At 53.9% G+C, this 18,400-nt stretch overlaps 9 protein-coding genes across 9 annotated transcripts; 4 read left to right on the top strand and 5 right to left on the bottom strand.

Annotated features, from left to right (window-relative positions):
* Window positions 1-48: 48 nt before the first annotated feature.
* Window positions 49-1,379, bottom strand: J4E83_001908 (uncharacterized protein; the record flags this gene model as incomplete). The annotated part of the gene is made up of 2 exons (XM_049328861.1): window positions 49-494; window positions 542-1,379. 2 exons carry the CDS (start codon window positions 1,377-1,379, stop codon window positions 49-51), a joined length of 1,284 nt encoding a protein of 427 aa, XP_049191833.1.
* A 212-nt stretch (window positions 1,380-1,591) lies between these two features.
* Window positions 1,592-3,655, top strand: J4E83_001909 (uncharacterized protein; the record flags this gene model as incomplete). Its single annotated transcript, XM_049328862.1, has 2 exons — window positions 1,592-2,185; window positions 2,291-3,655. The coding sequence occupies 2 exons, from the start codon at window positions 1,592-1,594 to the stop codon at window positions 3,653-3,655; spliced, it is 1,959 nt and encodes a 652-aa protein (XP_049191834.1).
* A 228-nt stretch (window positions 3,656-3,883) lies between these two features.
* J4E83_001910 (uncharacterized protein) lies at window positions 3,884-4,411 on the bottom strand (the record flags this gene model as incomplete). The annotated part of the gene is made up of 4 exons (XM_049328863.1): window positions 3,884-3,963; window positions 4,033-4,111; window positions 4,199-4,331; window positions 4,389-4,411. 4 exons carry the CDS (start codon window positions 4,409-4,411, stop codon window positions 3,884-3,886), a joined length of 315 nt encoding a protein of 104 aa, XP_049191835.1.
* A 300-nt stretch (window positions 4,412-4,711) lies between these two features.
* On the top strand, window positions 4,712-6,262 carry KGD2 (2-oxoglutarate dehydrogenase complex E2 component; the record flags this gene model as incomplete). The annotated part of the gene is made up of 4 exons (XM_049328864.1): window positions 4,712-4,860; window positions 4,913-5,043; window positions 5,093-5,523; window positions 5,573-6,262. The coding sequence occupies 4 exons, from the start codon at window positions 4,712-4,714 to the stop codon at window positions 6,260-6,262; spliced, it is 1,401 nt and encodes a 466-aa protein (XP_049191836.1).
* Window positions 6,263-7,972: 1,710 nt separating this feature from the next.
* Window positions 7,973-8,597, bottom strand: HTA1 (histone H2A; the record flags this gene model as incomplete). Its single annotated transcript, XM_049328865.1, has 3 exons — window positions 7,973-8,028; window positions 8,082-8,374; window positions 8,542-8,597. The coding sequence occupies 3 exons, from the start codon at window positions 8,595-8,597 to the stop codon at window positions 7,973-7,975; spliced, it is 405 nt and encodes a 134-aa protein (XP_049191837.1).
* Window positions 8,598-9,085: 488 nt separating this feature from the next.
* HTB1 (histone H2B) lies at window positions 9,086-9,656 on the top strand (the record flags this gene model as incomplete). The annotated part of the gene is made up of 3 exons (XM_049328866.1): window positions 9,086-9,251; window positions 9,351-9,510; window positions 9,566-9,656. 3 exons carry the CDS (start codon window positions 9,086-9,088, stop codon window positions 9,654-9,656), a joined length of 417 nt encoding a protein of 138 aa, XP_049191838.1.
* A 732-nt stretch (window positions 9,657-10,388) lies between these two features.
* Window positions 10,389-11,828, bottom strand: ATG4 (Cysteine protease atg4; the record flags this gene model as incomplete). The annotated part of the gene is made up of 2 exons (XM_049328867.1): window positions 10,389-10,854; window positions 10,912-11,828. The coding sequence occupies 2 exons, from the start codon at window positions 11,826-11,828 to the stop codon at window positions 10,389-10,391; spliced, it is 1,383 nt and encodes a 460-aa protein (XP_049191839.1).
* Window positions 11,829-12,451: 623 nt separating this feature from the next.
* Window positions 12,452-14,917, top strand: J4E83_001915 (uncharacterized protein; the record flags this gene model as incomplete). Its single annotated transcript, XM_049328868.1, has 2 exons — window positions 12,452-12,566; window positions 12,627-14,917. 2 exons carry the CDS (start codon window positions 12,452-12,454, stop codon window positions 14,915-14,917), a joined length of 2,406 nt encoding a protein of 801 aa, XP_049191840.1.
* A 1,468-nt stretch (window positions 14,918-16,385) lies between these two features.
* Window positions 16,386-18,135, bottom strand: J4E83_001916 (uncharacterized protein; the record flags this gene model as incomplete). The annotated part of the gene is made up of 8 exons (XM_049328869.1): window positions 16,386-16,739; window positions 16,787-17,052; window positions 17,104-17,446; window positions 17,494-17,553; window positions 17,601-17,670; window positions 17,721-17,763; window positions 17,839-17,915; window positions 17,975-18,135. 8 exons carry the CDS (start codon window positions 18,133-18,135, stop codon window positions 16,386-16,388), a joined length of 1,374 nt encoding a protein of 457 aa, XP_049191841.1.
* Window positions 18,136-18,400: the final 265 nt, after the last annotated feature.

The raw sequence follows: 18,400 nt of genomic DNA on the forward strand, positions 1-18,400 counted from the left end.
CGCTGTGTGAGCAAATGCCGTGCTAATTGAAGCAGTTGTGAGCCTTTCTCAGGCCGCAGCCGCTTCCTTTGCACGCTTCTTCTCTTTCCTTGCTTTCTTTTCCTCTTTCCTCTTGATCTCCTCAGGATCCCGTTGCTTTTTGGTCTTCTTCGCCGGCACTTCAGGTGCATCAACACCATTGACATCAGCGTGTTTCCTCTTCGGCTTTTTGGAGGGTAAATTAAGTCCGTTCGGCATCGCAAGCCCAGCAATCGCCTGTGGTACCTCAGTCTCCTCGTCGGAATCACCGATAGTCCCAGCGTCGTTACCACTGAAGCCGGTGGGAAGGAAGCGCATCTTCAGTCCTGTGACTTGTGGTCGTGGTGCACGAATGGTCGATCGCGTTATGGAGGCGGCCGCTTCTGAGCCCGTGTTTTGGTCTGCTTGCTTTGTGGTAAGGTGGGGAAGTCGTACAACCGATCGTAGGCGTAAAGTCTGAGATATCCGCGTAGGGGCTAGACAGGTCAGTATAGTCGGTAGAGGCAGTAATTGATGAACGAACCTGGTTTCATGCCATTGTTCCGTGGTAATAGAACCTCCCGGGTGCCATCTTCACTCTCGGTCTGAGAGAAACCGTAGTCTGTACCCTTGTAGCTCAGTACGGCATCCCCTTTCATAGCTTTGTCCATGGCGAGCTCGCTCAAGTCCTTCAGCGAGACACCTGCGGGAGCAGTGATATGCCATATCTGCTTTCCTTCTAGATTATCGAACAAGCCCGTCGACTTGGAGATAGTCCTATCGTTGACTGGGACTGGAGCAAATCCTTTGGGGGGTGCGTAAGCCTGAGTCGGTCGGAAATCAACGGCATGCGATTGTGGTTGCACTGGAGGTGCCGGCTGTGTTTGGGTCGGCTTGCGGGTCGGTTGCGGGGCGTTGCCTGTGTCCGAGTCGTCGCTAGAGCTGTCTCCGCTGCTGGTGTCGTCGCTGTCGCTCGAAGCTTTCTTGCTCTGCGTGTTACCTGGAAGCTTCGTCTGTATGTCCCTGGTCGGCGCGTCGTCGCCGCTTATCTCTGAGCTTGACAAGTCTTCGGCGTCCTCCTGTGTCGCGATTTGTTTGGGCGCGGGCTTCTTAGGCGTAACCTTCGACTTCGAGGCTGATTTGGGGGCAGGTACGTCTTTCTTGCTAGGCTTGGACTTCGCTTTGGGCACGCCGTTTACGTGAATGCCAATGGTAGCTTTCGGCTTCTCGGGCTTCTTGGACTGCGCGGCGGTCTCACTGGGAGAATCATCGTCGCTGTCGACAAATTCCTGGCTTAATTGCGCTTTCGACGGGGTGTTCTGAGGTTTTGACTTCGGCTTGGAGCCCGGGAGCGGCACCTTGGTTTTCTGTATGGCACTCATAGTGTGGGTGGAGCCATGCTCTTTGCGACCAGAAAGTCGAGGTTCGTAAGGAACTTTTTTGCGCCGCGAACTGTCGCGCTCGGGCACTGGGCGGCGGAGAAGAGCCGCATCGCGACTAGTCCCGATTAGGACTTGGCGCGCCAAAAATCATTGGTTTGATCTTTGAAATGATGGGCACGCGCAGAACACCAATGTCAACATCCAAAGTCAGTATGTCAGGGAAACGGAAGAGAGGGGAAGATGTGGCTGCTGGTGCGCCCAGCGCAAAGCCGCTCACTGCGATTGCGGCTGCTCGACTAAAAGCGGAAGCTGCCGCCCAAGTTGTGAATACACCTCAAGTTGCGCTGGAGCAGATTCCTGTGCCAACGAGCCCGTTGCTTGATGCTGCAAAATCTGAGCACGGAGGTTCAGATGAAGAGGAGACCCATGCGCCCGTACATCGGAATATCAAGCTTTGCAACTGGCGCAACGAACCCCAAAACATCCTGTCAGATACCGACACCGAACTCACCATCAACCTGAACAAACACGCGACTATAACACTGATAGGCACTTTTGATTTGACAGTTCTACGAGGCGCCGTCAACATCAATGGTGCTAATATTGGAACAGTCAGTCGTGATGGACAGAAAAACCAGGTTCATCGAGCGTGCGTGCCGGCCACGCACCCTATGTCTAAGATTCGCGGACTAGATGGTACGAACCACATCAGGTTCAAGACTTGCAAGATATCTGCCCCCCTCGCAAACGTCAGTCCACTCTTTGACGGTATCTGGAGCGATTCAACGGATCGTTCGTTCCGAGTTGTAAGTGCCACATCCTTATACACCTATCCAGCGTTGATCGCGACGGTACATGCGTGAGAAAGGTTGAGATCTCGACACATAACGGCCATCTAACTTCTCTGTTAGGTAACCAACTCAGACGCGGATACACTTTCTCGGCCATTACGTCCTGAAGTGACACCCGAAGACTGGCTCCGCGCAATCGAAGACTGTGCTAGCAACCCATCTATCACCGTAGTGACTGGATCACCTAGCTCAGGCAAATCAACATTCGCTCGGCGGCTCGTAAATCGCTCCCTTACAGGTCTAGGCAAGACCGCTCCCTCTGTACCAGCTGTATGCTGGATGGATCTCGACCCGCAAAAACAAGAGCATGTCCCCGCAGGTCAAGTCTCTCTTGCCATAGTGAGAGATCTGAACCTGGGCCCAAGTTTCACACACCCCTCTATTGTACCAGGACCAAAAGAAGCGATGAGGAATGAGCTTATCCGCGCACATCCAATTCCGGCGAATTTCGCCAACTACGCAGACTACTATCAGTCTTGCGTTGAGGATCTCTTCCTGGCATACAGAAACCTTTCCTCGCGGGATTCCTTTCTCCCACTAGTTGTCGACATACCCGACTTCCTCTACTCTTCACATTTCGACCTCCTAACAAAGCTGCTGGCCAGAATCAAACCACACAATGTCGTACATCTCGGGGATACGCGGGCCATCGACACCGAAACTGCGGCAAAGCTGCATTTGCTTCAGACATCAACGTCGCAATTTCACGGCACATTCCATGAGATCACCGCGCAACAGGCCCAGACGATACCTGTAAGGTCGGATAATGAGTTAAGAGCTATGCAGATGCAATCCTACTTCCATCTCAAATCGAGCAGTACAAGCTCAAGCCAGGCCCAAGTACTCAGCTGGACGCCGGAGGCGCTTTCAAGTCTAGTACCATGGGAATTCTGCTACGAAGAAACGCCCGAACGAGCACAGGATCTAGTGGCTTTCGCAATGTACTCTGAGCCAGTCGAGCCATCTTCAATGCTGCATGCACTGAACGGATCTATCGTACACATTATCCAATCCACATCTGCTGCAGTTCCAGGCTCGCTTCCACGGACCCAGAAATTTGGTATTCCATATCTCCCCGAGTCCGCGCGCACAGGAATGGTGGAGCCGCTGGATCCTCGAACGACGAGACTAATCTGCACGGCGATGATTCGGGGCTTCAATCCGGAGAAGAAGATTGTAGAAGTGCTGGTACCAAAGACACACGAGTCGCTGCTATACAACTTGTCACCCGAGAGGACTATCTTTGTAGGCGGATGCTGCGACGTGCCAGAATGGGCCTACTTGGAGGACGCATATGCGCAGGAAGAAGCGAGGAAATCGACGACAGGTGTTGGTAATCTACCCGTTTGGGTCGAGAAGGATGACCTTGTAGATGGTATGGGATACCTCAGCACTGTACGGAGGGTGAGGAAGTTCCAGACGTGACCTCACGCTGGAGATATTGTTCATTAGCGCTCCAAGACGGAATGCAATCATGGGGTTGGTGCTTCGAGACCTTCACAGCAGCCTCTCATTGAACAAACAAAATGGAGGTTTTGGCTTCTTGTTGCGAACTACTGTTGAGTCGCACTATAGCTGTAATATGTACACGTGATACCATGCTTGTTCCAATGTCCCCGACTACAAAATCATCTTCGGTGGAGCTGTGTGCCGTCAGCAGATGGAGTGGAAATGTTTGATGGTGAACTCACGATCGATGATTGGGCAAGGCAGGTTGCGCTCGTACTTTGATCCTACAACACCCGTCAGTACATTCATATCCGCGGCCGGTGCGGAAATGTATCCGGGCATTAGCAACGAACCTCCAGGAGCCGTGGGTGGGCGGTAAGGGTCTGGGTGCTTCCACTTCTCGAGCAGGTTTTCCGTCTCCTTGATCAGTTCCTATGCGACTCATCAGCAGAGTCCTCTGTGCAGCCGTAATATATGTGGAGTTCGATGTAATCGCGGTGGTGGAACAGGGAGACGCACCCTCATCTGTCGCGGCTCGGTAACATTGCGCTTGGCCTCGAAGAGTTCGCGGATGTACAGGGCCTGTCCGCGCCAGAGGTATCGGTGGACGCTCCAGTCGAGGGCGAGCTTGAGGGACCGCCTGTAGAGGCGTCTGCGGCCGGGTTAGTTTCTGCGCGTAAAGGGCGACGCCTGCGGGGGTTTGGCGTACAGGACGTGTATCTTAGAGCTCATGACGGCGATGGCCCTTCCAGTGGGAGTTGTTGCGGAAGGGAGAAACGTGGGTCGTGGCCGCAATGCCTCGGTGTTGTCGCAGATGGCTTGGTGAGGGCAGCGTGAGGTTGCGGGCTTGGCATTTGTGCCTGTGACGGAGGGTGGCTTCCGAGACGTCAGAAGTGTGGTGCCGTGTCTGCTTCAGTACCATACAACTGCCGCAAGGGGACTCATACACAAACCTTCGTTCGCTCGAAGTCGCCCATCGCTCTCACTCGCATCTTAATTTCCTTTTTCCCAGTCTTCGCCTGGCCGCCCATCATGTCCAGCCAGCAGTGTCTCCGCCGTCTACCAGCGGCTATGCGCTCTGTGCGAGCTTTGCGCGCAAGCCCACGAGCCATCCCAGCCGCGCGCAGCTATTCCGCCATCTCCAAGGCGAACTCCTCTGGTCTCCTCGCCCAAGCTTCAAGGTACTGCAAATGTCTACATCTAATAAAAATGCCCAACACTAACTGTTTACAGACGGCCTGGACAGCTCTCTTCACAACGCCTATGGACCCTCGAGCAGACAAGAAGCTATGCCGACACCATCGTCAAGGTGCCCGAGATGGCTGAGTCGATCACAGAGGGAACCCTGAAGCAGTGGTCAAAACGTACGTTCACCATGTCCAATTGGTTATGCCAGTAGCTAACAATATGCAGAGGTTGGCGACTACGTTGAGCAGGATGAAGAAATCGCGACTATCGAGACCGACAAGATCGACGTCGCCGTCAATGCGCCCGAGGCTGGTACTATCAAGGAATTCCTCGTCAACGAGGAGGACACCGTCACCGTCGGACAGGACATCGTAAAGCTTGAGGCTGGTGGTGCCCCCGCTGGCGGAAAGAAGGAGGAGGCCAGTGAGCAGCCCAAGGAGCCTGCGTCCAAGGACCAGGAGACTTCGTCGCAACCCGAGGGCCAGCAAGAGCAGTCTCAGCCAGAAGCGCCAAAGGAGGAGTCGAAACCCGAGCCTCCCAAGCAGGAAGAGAAGCCCCAGCCGCCCAAGCAAGAATCCAAGCCTGCACCTCCCAAGAAGGATTCCAAGCCCGAGGAGACCAAGCCGGCTACACCTGGCAGCCGTGAGGAGCGCCGCGTATGTAATCCTCCTGTACGCTCAATTATGTATACTAACAGCCTTGCAGGTCAAGATGAACCGCATGCGCCTCCGCATCGCTGAGCGCTTGAAGCAGTCGCAAAACACCGCCGCCTCCCTGACCACCTTCAACGAGGTCGACATGTCCTCCATCATGGAGTTCCGCAAGCTCTACAAGGACGAGATTCTCAAGAACAAGGGCGTCAAGCTCGGTTTCATGTCCGCCTTCTCGCGCGCCTGCATTCTCGCCGCACGCGACGTACCCGCTGTCAACGCCTCCATTGAGGGCCCTGACGGCGGCGACACCATCGTCTACCGCGACTACGTCGACATCTCCGTTGCCGTCGCTACCGAGAAGGGTCTCGTCACCCCCGTCGTCCGAAACGCTGAGAGCTTGGACATGGTCGGCATCGAGAAGGCCATTGCCGACCTCGGCAAGAAGGCGCGCGACAACAAGCTCACCATTGAGGACATGGCTGGCGGTACCTTCACCATCTCTAACGGCGGTGTCTTTGGCAGTCTGATGGGTACTCCCATCATCAACCTTCCCCAGACCGCCGTTCTCGGTCTGCACGCCATCAAGGAGAAGCCGGTCGCTATCAACGGAAAGGTCGAGATCAGGCCGATGATGTACCTTGCGCTCACATACGACCACCGACTGCTCGACGGAAGGGAAGCTGTCACTTTCCTCGTCAAGGTCAAGGAGTACATTGAGGACCCCAGGAAGATGCTCTTGTAAGCGTTGATGCTGTAATCGTGTCTTTGTGTATATGTAGGATGGCAGGTTTTTGCGCGAAAGCGCGGGAACTAGTAGCGGGGCAGAGAGAGGTGTGGTTGAATGGATCAACGAGATATTTTTGCATGCATTGAATCATTCGTATTGCATACATGTGTTTTATTAGGCTTCAGCTGTGTGCATGAGTTATTTGGTGCAGGTTGGGCGTTGCTTGAGTGATATCGTGTGTGGATGTGTTCCCATGTCAATGTCGCGTCTTTGCGCAGGCCAGACGGTACTTAACGCGTCGACGTTCATGTCTACATGACGAATATAATAGATATATTCGTCTCTATAGCCTCTGTTCGGTTTGTTGGAATTATTTGCATGTACAAAAACGCGCGTATACGCGTCTAGTATGTGAAAGCGCGGTGGTCGCGTCTGTGGTTCGCACACCGTGAAGGCTGTTATATGAAGTGTACACCACAACGTTCGAAATCGAACCCATAGTTGGTTCCATGATGAAAAATGGGGTTCCATTAGTCGATACATGCAGTTTCGAAGGTTTTGAGTGTGGTGGTGGAACGCGATGATTTTTGGAACAAGTTGCTGTGAGCACTTTAATCCAAAAGTTCATCGTGAACCTTCCAACATATCTCGAACAAACAACAGACGAGGAAAAGAACCAATCGACGCTACCAGCATGAAGCTATCATACCACCAACTGCGCGTGATTTACAACATACATTTCATGGCATAAAATACATAGCATGCCTTTTACGTTCAGCACGCCGTCAACAATGCAGATGGGTACATGACCCGAGGAAGACATCCACCAACACACATCATGCGAAATGAACACCTTGGACCTAGAAAACCGAGTATATCCAACAGTACGGATAAAAAGAGGATTAATTCGAACACGGAGGATATATCAAGTCATGTTATCTGAGACTGTGCACCTGTGGACATGTGCACAGGGCATTCACGGTGAACCGCTAAGAACACTACCTAGGTAGTCACCTACGCACAGTATGCATATTTGCACCATAATCGTCCAAAGATACAGTTAAACTATCCAGAAGTGCTAATTGACTGTTATCCGAGCGCAGTGTAGTCCACGGTAGGTGGTACATCGTACCCCGGGTTACGTCACACAGCTCCGTCGACTACCACATGGGATGCGCTCAACGCAGCAAATATCACCATCTCTTCCATGCACATAAATGCCTTCTTTTGTCCAATTCGCTCGTTCTCGTCGCTGAATCACCAGAATCCCCAGAATCCCGATTGTCTCGATTCGAACGCGAAATGCTTGTCAAGACAGCATGGTCGAGACTGCGCGATAGTGGAATACGGGCGACGCAACGTTATCGCACGTGTAGGGGAAGTGGAGTCTGCGCGTTACTCAGATGAACAAGCGCGACAAGTGGCGGTGTAGCTAGCTGGTGGATAAGGTTGCACGGCGCGCATGGCAAAGTCCAAATAGCGCGTATGCAAAGCTGGACGTTAGCAAGATGGAATTCACGGCAGAAGATGGTAGATGAAGTGATATGCTCTCGATTCAGCTCATGAGCTCGCGGTCGTCAATACAACCAGCTAATATACAGCTCTGGTATAAATCCCGTAAAAAGCCGAGAACCCAAACCCAGACCGACTCCCATTATCATTGCAGATGAAAAAGACCCATGAAGTAACCACGCCGTGAAGAAGAAACTCAAATGCAGGACGCGTTTAGAGCTCCTGCGAAGGACCCTTGCCAGGCTTGGCTGTCTTCTTGGGCAGAAGGTCTGAAAGTATGTTAGCAGCTGATGCGATGCGAGTGGACTGTGGAGCAACGTACTCTGGTGAATGTTGGGGAGGACACCACCCTGGGCGATGGTGACGTGTCCGAGAAGCTTGTTCAGCTCCTCGTCGTTCCTGATGGCGAGCTGGAGATGGCGGGGAATGATACGGGTCTTCTTGTTGTCGCGGGCAGCGTTACCGGCCAACTCGAGGATCTCAGCAGCGAGGTACTCAAGGACGGCAGCGAGGTAGACGGGGGCACCGGCACCGACACGCTGGGCGTAGTTGCCCTTGCGGAGAAGACGGTGGACACGACCGACGGGGAAAGCGAGACCGGCCTTGGATGAGCGGCTAAGGACGAGTTAGCTATGATGCAATGTTGGAGATGGAGTGCGCAATGCAATGCGAAAAGACGCGTCAATCAAGCAAAAGACGCGTCAAAAGGATGCAAAGTGATGCTAAAGAATGCGCAAGGCAAACTGGAGCTCAAGGCGCGATGCGGGAGATGGAGTACTCACGATTGGGCGCTGGACTTGGAGCCGCTGGCCTTGCCTCCGGACTTGCCTCCAGTCATTTTGAGAGAGTTGGTTTGGGGGTTGGTTTGGAAGTGGGAGAGGTTGGAGAGTTGAGTAGATTGGGCGGGATGAGCTGGTTGTGGGCGTGGAGTGTCGAGACGATGGATTGCTTGCTGCTGTCGGGGGGCGGGGCGGTCTTATAAGGACGGCGCTGGACTGTTGTGAGTGCGCGAGATCAACCTGCCCACGCTAGCGCGCGAAAAGGCAGCGACGCCGCCTAGCGCCTGCCGCCAGACTGCGCAAGATCAATGGCGGGCCTCGCTTAGCCACCAAACCGGCAAGAGCTGCTGCACGGGCCTCCCAGCCGCTGCTGGATCACAACATGAGAGCGCGCTCCCCATAAGTAGCGCACTCCCCGCCGTCGACGACCTTTCCCTTCATCCATCGCAAACTCCCACCACGACGCTCGACCAACTCCATCTCACTCCAAGCTTCTGCTTTTAACCCAAACCCACCTTTTTTACCACCACCTCTCAAATCCACCAAAATGCCCCCCAAGGCCCAGAAGACTCCCACCACCGGCGGCAAGGCCCCGGCTGGCAAGGCTCCCGCTGAGAAGAAGGAGGCTGGCAAGAAGACCGCCGCGCCCTCCGGTGACAAGAAGAAGCGCACCAAGACCAGGAAGGAGACCTACTCCTCCTACATCTACAAGGGTGAGTTTGCACTTTGCGCGTCCTGAGCGCGCCATCCAGCCTCTGAGGCCTTGCGCTTCATCGGCATCCATTGAGCAGAATTTGCTGACGCGTCTTTAGTCCTCAAGCAGGTCCACCCCGACACCGGTATCTCCAACCGTGCCATGAGCATCCTCAACTCTTTCGTCAACGACATCTTCGAGCGCGTCGCCACCGAGGCCAGCAAGCTCGCTGCCTACAACAAGAAGTCCACCATCTCATCGCGCGAGATCCAGACATCGTACGTTTTCCGCGCTTCTTCCGCATCCAGTCTCACATACTGACTTCATTCACAGAGTCCGTCTGATCCTGCCTGGTGAGCTTGCCAAGCACGCCGTCTCTGAGGGTACCAAGGCTGTCACCAAGTACTCTTCCTCCACCAAATAGAGTGCTTTCTTTTCGCCGGATGTTTTCTTTGGGTCTTTCTTGTCTATTTGACAAGTGGTTATGGGGTGCGGTGTTCACGGGTCCTTTGCTAATGTGATCATGGGTCGGTTTGTCTGTCATCGAATCATCTAGTCGTATTCGACTACGAGGTCCATCAGGGTCTGTACATTATACCACAGCAGACGGGAACGAATCAATTATTTCGAACTTCACAAATGACTTCATTTCCTTTGACCCCCACTTTCTGCACATCGTATCCTCTTCTTTGACTCACAGATTCCCGTTCCACACAGAGCGCATTCGTCATTCAGCCATGCCGCGTAGATCCGGAAGCGCGCCTTTCTAGAGACGATACGCGATATCGACGCGTGGCTGGGGGTCACGCGCCGTGATCTACGAACACGCGCCGAACGCGTCTTTCATGATATCTTGACGAAACCGGAGGAACCGCGCGTTTGACGAATTCGGTCTAGATGACGTAGGCGCCCAGCGACAGGAACGAGTGAAATCCAGAACTGAAGCGACAAGCACGAGTTTCCACATGGCAAGCGTCGGCACCTTAGCAAACATTACCAAGATTTATGGATTTATGGATTGCGCACCAAAACGCGTCATTCACGGATATACACGTACCAAACCCTCGAATCCCATGACTCCAGACATGCATGTACCCGTATTGATATCATTGCGAAACCCAACAGAAAACGCCATAGCAATCGAGACGGCAGTTGCCTATTGCAAGCCATCTTCGTCCCAACTCTCGACCTCGTCAATAGCACCCTCTCTTTCTTGTCCCCGCGGCGCCGGCTCTTTGTCCTGCACGTGCACCACACTCTTGCCTTGCACGCTGCGAACACCTTCTTTCCAGTTATCGTAGTCCTCTTGTGACGTTATGAGGAAGGCGAGAAGCATGGAGGGGTCCATCTCGCGAATCTGGAGACGGCGGATGCGGCGCGTATGGCAAGAGGCGAGTTCTTCTGCGGAGTAAGATGATGAATTTGATGAAGGGACGATGGTTGTGGATGACGAGGTGGACGTTGCTGAAGCTTCTAGTGTGGAAGGAGCGGCTGTTTCCTGGTCTTCAGTGGATGACGAAGGAGAGCGGTAGGGTAAGAGTGGGCGCGTGCTGTGGGGATCAAGGTAGAAGAAGTTATTCGCCTGCGTAGCTACGAAGTAATGTGATGCTGAAGGGCGGCCCCTGCGAACAGTTAGTATAACTCGTCTCGAAGTATGACAGACACTTGTTGCGCCTCACCCTGCAATGCCAATGCTCTGCTTCATCTGCAGGCTCGCCTTCAGCGCCTCCCAGTACACTGGAGTGATCTTGTCGATGCCCAACCTTGTGCCGACGAGGATTAGCGTAGGTCGCCATTCTCCGTCGTCGTCCACGGCGATTTGCTTCAGCTTATCTTCATACACGTCGGCGCCGTCACCGGATACGTATACTCTCAGTCCAGCTTCCTTGTACTTGTGCACTAGATCCTGTATGCACCGTGCTGCGGCTGAGGGACCGAACCACTCGCCAGGGTACTTTCCACATACAGCAGCGCCGTGCTCGACGAAGCGGTGGATAGAGAAGGGCGCTTTCGGATCGTCGGCAAAGAGCGAGAGTATTTCATGGTGCTCAGGCACATCAGGCTTCTCTTGGTATCTCCAGTCCCGTCCAAGACGTAGCATCTGCAGCGCGTTGGCGAGTATGCACTGCCCGCTCCTGATCATGCAGCCAAAGCCCGTATCCGACGTGAACCCAGGCGAGGCGAGATTCTGCATGCGCACGCGGAAACTCATAGCGCTCGTTGCCTTTGGGTCCTGACTCTTCTGGATCGGTGCAAAGCCAGACCGATAGGTCATCCAGATGCGCGACTCGAAGTCGTCGAGGAAGGCAGAGGGCCAGTTGCCGTATTGTGCTGGATCCTCGCCATTTGGAGCTTCCTTGCGTTCGGACTCTTCGATGCTGGTTCTTATCCAGCTTTCGTCTTCGTTGCGTTCGGACAAGGGCGTGGGTGCAGGCGTCCCGGCAGCTGGGGAATCAGTGGGCGTAGGCTTGGACGGCGGCGGCCGGGGGTCGTAACGCTGGCCTAGCAGCCATATGGGGTCGTTGGAGTCGTTGGTCGGCGGAGGGTCGTAGAAGGTGCGGACGATGTTGCGGCTGACGCGCTCGAAGTCATGCATGATGGCTGCAACAGAAGGTGTTGTGGCCAGGGCGACGATGGATGCGGAGGTGATGCGGAGGTGCCGAGATGAGGTTGCCTAGAGCTGACTGCACGCGTTCGTACTTGCCACAACTATTTGCACATACCCACGATACCAGACGGTGGGTTGATGTAAAGGAGCAACACGATGTGGAGCTTCGTGGGTTGGTGCAGCCAGCTGCAGAGGGTCAGATGCGGCTCTACGAACCCAGGTTCCGCGGGGGAGGGGCCTGCGGTGCTATCACCTGGCTGTGTCACTGCGTGGCAATCACGTTCCTGGAATGCGTTGGCCAGAGTATGCGCAACCCATGTATACATCACCGCGATTCAAGCGCATTTCATTCATTCACTCTACCATGACTTCCATGCTCGGAAGCTGCTGGTGCGCTGTCCACGAATCTCCAGAGCTCACCGGGGAGCGATAACCAGCGGCTCCATCGTCATAAGCTCCGCTAAGCTAACCCTGCGCATCATTACTAGCCCCGCGCCACTCGCGACCCTTCGAGACATCGAAGAGCGCATCATCTCCAAACCCTCCCCAACACCGTTCTTTTCTCATTTCCTTCGTTTTCGCCGCACAAAGCTTGTCGCACCGCTGTCGCTATGTCGAAGGGCAAAAAGGGCAAGAGCAAGGCCAAAGGCGGCTCGGCCAAGGGCACACCGCAGCGCGCGCAGTCCAAACGCCACTCATACCAATCATGGCCAGTACATGAGGAGAGTACGTTTGCGCTCTTTCCCCAATCGCCACGTTGAGATTGGGCTGTATTGACCGTCACAGCCGCGATCGCCTCCAAGTTCTCCCTCAAAGACGAGGCCAAATGGATGTCAAGTCACCGCACCGCTGCGTTTGAAGCTGGCAAGAAATTGCGACACATGCCCATCGAGTTCATAAGCGCCGGCCACCTCGAAGGCACGCTGAAGAAACTCACGCCCGACGCAGAGACGGCCCACGTCTCATCTGAATCCAGCGCTGAGTCCGTTGCACCATCCTCGCCCTCGTCCACGCCCGACAACACGTCAGCAATGGCACACATGGCCATTCGCAGTCCCTCGCCCGCGCCTTCTGAGGCTTCATCTTCGAGTGCCGACGAAGTGCTATTCAGAGGCCGTGGAAATCAGCCACCAGCTGCGCCTGCCGCCACCTCGTCCTCTCAACAGGCACCCAAAGCCACCTCTACTGCGAAGCCGCCACCCACATCATCCGCACACGCGATCGCGCGACCATCACAGCCGACTCCTTCAACAGAGACCCCATCTGTTCAGACACCCGAGCTCACCGCTGCCTCTACTACCGACAATACATCCGTGGCAACGACAGCCAAGCTTCCAGTATCGGTTGAGCTCAGCATTCGAGGCAACGCTACATCTCAGCTGGAGGTAGAGGTGGACTCGGATGCCGATGACGTTGATCAAACCCAATTTTCAAAGCGAAGAGGAGGCAGACCCGCATGGGAAGGCACAACTACAGAGTGGCAACACCGGAGCAAACCAAATGTCGGATGGTTGCCTGGCAATGCCCGCCCTGACATGGACGCCTATCTGCGCGGCGAGGTGAACCCTCGCGACGCCGCGATAGATGACTACATGCAGAACATGGAGGAGTTTGGTCTTACCGAAGATATGATGGCTTCGTCTGGCTTCGCACGTCGTGAGATGGATCTGGATGCGGGCAGTCATAATGATTGGGAGTCAGCATCTGGAAGCGAAGACGGTGGCAATGAAGATGCAGGCGATGGCACTGAGGAGTGGGACTCAGATATGCTGCAGGATTTCGACGACATGGACACGGCATCAGACGTCGCGGACAAAGTCGTTCGGATTCTATCAAAACGCATGCGCAAGAGTGGCCTCCAGTATCTCTGCGTATACGAAGACTCGATAATAGACGAAGCTCGCTGGATCTCACCTACACACCTCAAATCTGGCGACGAGAAGCTGCTGATCAGAGCTTTTGAGGCAGAAGCTCACGAGCGTGAGCAGCAAATGCTCTCCAGCAGCGACTCCGAGGACGACTCCGAGGATGAGGACGATGAAGATGAAGAAGATGAAGACTGGGATGATGAGACCATCGCAAAGGTCTTGCAGAAGCAAGAAGAGCTTGGTCAAGGTGGCGACGAAGTGATGCTCTATGGTGGCGATGAATATTTTGGTGGATCGGGCCCATCTAAGAACTACTCATATGGCGGTAACGGCAGGTCCAACAAAAAGGGAAAGGGACGTGGCCGGGGCAAAAGAGAGCCTACTTTCCCCTCCGCTTCTGCTATGGCTGCGGCCCTCGATATGGATCCATATGGCGGCTTTGACATCATGGACACTGAGCGCCCATCGCTTAAACCCAAAAAGAAGGGTCGACGTGGTCAGCCACCGCCAGAGTTGGATAATTCAGATCTTAACGAGCAGTTGCAAAGCGCGTGGGCGAATGACAGAGCCAAGAAGCGTCTGAAGAAGGCCGAGCGCGAAGAGTTGCGTCAACAAGGCTTGTTAGGTCGCAAGGGCAAGGGCCCCAACCTCAAGGTCAAGTACCAGGGTGGCATCGATATGGAAGACATTGTCGAAGAGCTTCGTGAGTTCTTGCTAGGCGACATGCAGACATTGTCTCTTCCACCCATGGAGGCTTATCGCCGCGCCACCGTCCACCAGGCTGCTTCATTCTTCAATCTGAACTCCCGTTCTCGGGGAAGTGGTATGGACAGGTTCACCATTCTGTCGAAGACCAACCGTACCCGCACCTATACGGACGACGAATTCGATATCGCGATTGCGAAGAAGGGTTTCCAGAAACGCCTTAAAGGTCCTCTTTACTCTGAGGGTGGTGGCGGCGGCCGTCCTGGCAAGTTTTCCACCGTCAAGCACAAGCAAGGTGGTGCGCGCACACGTCCTCAACTGGGCTACAAAGATGGCGAGACTGTTGGTGCGAATGCGCCAGAGCTCGGTCCTGAGAGCAAGGGCCATGCCTTGATGATGAAAATGGGATGGTCCAACGGCGAAGCTCTGGGTGCTGGCGACAACAAGGGCATCCTAAAGCCTATTCCCCACACTGTCAAGACCAATAAGGCTGGTTTGCAGTGATCGCGCTGTTCGTATCACGACATCGCTTAATGACGTTGCTGTTCCCGGACGTTTACGAAGTGGTGTTTTACGACATTCCTGCTCAACCACACTCACATGCGCAGCACTGGTTGCGTTTGATATGGCATGTAGTACCTTGTGTGAATACTTGTTTGTATTAGTACTGGCGAATTCTGTGGCCTACGATGGGTTGCCGAGAACAGCACGGTTACGAAGGGCGATAGCGATGGCATTGCATAGCGTGGCGGAGAAGGCGGCATTGTCCATGTCTTCCATCGTCACCTCCAGATCCACCGCGGCGGCTTTTCATGCAGCTGTCATTTGGAGCTCGCGATACTTTTTTTTCAAGGCCGCTCAAGTATGTCTCTTCGACTCATGATCCTGTCGCGACATCGCTTGGGTAGGCATCAAAAACACATCAAAATCGTACAAAAAAAATTCAACAAAATACTAGAACTTATGAATTGAACCGCGTGATGTGATGAACCTAGTGACTGTTACGTAGGTTGCTTTGGTGATGTATATGGCCGATGTAAGTACGAAGAAAAGTCTCGGGCTTCTGGTGTTCGATTTCTTGATGATAATGCACATCACCAAACCGATCGAGATATCATAGCACGGCACAACGCGTACTTTTTGCCTCTCCATAACGCGTAACAGTCTCTTCTCGACATCATGCCTCGTTGAGACATGAGAAATCGCAGAACAAATGCGCGCACATATGTTTATACGCGTGGTATGCATACGAGGCAACGATTTAGTCCGCTCGATAAACTTGACTGACTTGTAATGGTACTCCATCAATACGATGAAGCTGAAAGATGGAATGAAATATTGTCCAATTCTTTCTGTGCAGCAAGATAGAGGCCGACTCTCAACCAAGTCTCAACCAAGTCTCAACCAACTCCTGTCTCCTCAACTTAAGCTAAAACACCATTCTGGAACCTACATCCAAACCAGACTGTCCAAACAACATGGTTTAAATGCACCTTGGATACCTCATATACACGCCCTTGCACGTGGTTCAGATTCCACCTGCCACATAGTCTTCTACACTCTCGTCAAACTGGTCGCGATAGCTTGCTCAAGTTGTTGCATGGAAATAAAGTAGGCGCATTTGGATAATCGTTCGATGAGTCAAAGCTCCCACTGAAGGGCGTCAACCGACAGAAAGCCTCTAACAAGGCAAGCAGTCTGAGAGATCTATTCGTAAGATAATCGTGACAGAAAAGACACAGACACCATGTGTGTAAGTCCCCAAATGTTATGTACGGAACGCCGAACTAGCCATGCTCCCCTTCTTAACCAACAAAACGCGTGCCGAAGTTGTAAATGATGCCAAATGAGGGTGTCATGTTCCCCAAAGTGTCAAGATGTAATGGATATCGTAGTGAAGGTCCTATTGTACTGGTTCGTCCGGGTTCTGCAATCTCTTCCCAAGGTAAGTATGCGAAACGAGCGGATTCGATCAAAACGCGGCGTATTCCTCGTTTGGTGGCAGTTGATAGTTCTCTGCGTGCAGGCCCTTGAGCGCTTCCTCGCCGTCCTTGGTGAGGTCTGGCCTACCGACAGGTGTGACTGCGCCGGTGAAAAATCGTGGCTTCCACTCTTTCTCCGCCGCCTTTCGCTCTGCAGCCTTCTGCCGTTGCTTCTCTTCTATTTCTGTCTTGAGGTTCGTCGCCAGTCCATATTGCTTGCCTACTATGGCATTCGTGACGCCGTCCCAGAACTTGAGGGACTCGTTGGGAAGCTGCTGCTCGAGCGGTGGGACGATCTTGGCTACGGGGTCAAGCGGATTGAGGTCGATGATGAGGTTCTTCTCCTGCTTCATGTTAGGCTGTGATCCAGACCGCCGCTCAGTGTACTTACAGCGACCTTAGCAAATGGCTTGCTGCCAAGGGTATAGTAGACCTTGTCCTGCCAGTTGCCCTCTATCCGCGCGAGGACGTCCTTCTCCGCGACATCCTTGATCTTGGTAATCGAATCGTTGTTGGGGTCGTACTTGAAGATGACACCCAAGACCTTGTTTTGTGATCGACCGAGCCAGCCTTCCTCCTGGTATTCTAGGATGACCTTCAGTCCGGTCTTTGGGCAGGTAACGAAGCAGCTGTCCGCGACAGAGACGTTGAGGGAGCCTGTAGAAAAAGTCAGCACCTTTACGGTACTTATATGCTCTCATAGCTTACCTCGCAGAATGCCCCCAAGGTAGGCGGCTGGGTGAGTGAGTTGGTACTCCTCATTGCCTCGGTTCTTCAGGGTGATGAATATACCCAGGTTGTGCGCTCCAGCCACCACTCGTACACTTGTACCTGTGAACTTGGCGCTCAGTTGATCATAACCGCGCGCACTGATGCCCTTCTCGGGACAGTCGACATAGAAGGCGGAGACGGGAGGGTGGTGGGAGGTTTGCTCGGTGAGGTAGGAGACGGTGACGGTCTTGCCATCGCCTTTGACGCTGTTGGAGGCGCTCGAGGGAGCCGAGTTGGGGGTCTTGAGGGTGGGGTGGGTGTCTTCGATCTTCCAGTTGCACTGCGAGAGTCAGTAACCAGCTCGTGTAATTTCCGACGGAAGCGTACCCTGAAGAACTCGCCCAAAGTAGAGTTGTAGGGCTTGCAAGGCTTGCCCTTGACGTATTTCTGTTCCAGCATTAGCTATGCCTTCCTCACCGGAGCGTGCCTCATACCAGGTCCTTGGTAAACCAGAAGCGCAAGCACCCCAGCATGCGCCCCAGATCATCATCCGAATCTCCGATACTGTGGAGGTCAGTAACCACTCCTGCAGTGTGCATCTGGCTTATGCTAACCTGATGAATGTGTCGGGCCTGTCCAAGTAGTGCCAGTACTCTGCTCTTGGTCAGATGATAGTCCGGCCACAGCAGCTTGCGAGGCTAGCCATCGCAGTTCTATATTCATATAACGTACCCAAGTTTGGCCTTGGTTCGAGGAGTTGTGCGGGGAGGGAGAAGCGGACAGCAGCGAGGTCGGAGACGCCAATAAACCTGGAGAAGGACGGAGTTAGCTTTCGCGCGTCTGCTGTGACCGGATGGTGCTACGTTACCTCCTCAAAATGCCCAGGAAGGTCTTGAACTTGGAGCTGTCATCCGGAGCCTTCTCGACGGCAGCGCTTGACGGTGTGGCAGCCCGCGAATTGTCCCGCGAGTTGAGGGCGGACGTGGTTGCAGAGCCCGGTTGGGCCTTCTCTGGCGCAAGGTCCGCCATGGTTGCTGGGATATGGGTTTTACTCAAGAGAGTAATGGCAAGTGGAGATAGAGGCGCGAAGCTATATCTAGGTAACGATCGATGATGTCGTCAGGTGTTGAGGCGGTGCGCTTTTCGGGTTCCCTTGGCACGCGCCGGAGCTCTGACGTAGCGCAGCCGATAGCCTCTAACCTGGTCGCAGCGGGGTAGTGGAGAGAGAAGGGGGAGCAGTAGCAGATGGAAAACAGCATGCACATGCAAGTTGGATGGTTATCTTCAAGTTGCA

The sequence above is a fragment of the Alternaria metachromatica genome (genome assembly GCF_023757995.1).
Source record: "Alternaria metachromatica strain BMP 0045 chromosome Unknown scaffold_3, whole genome shotgun sequence".
Classification (NCBI taxonomy): Eukaryota; Fungi; Ascomycota; class Dothideomycetes; order Pleosporales; family Pleosporaceae; genus Alternaria; species Alternaria metachromatica.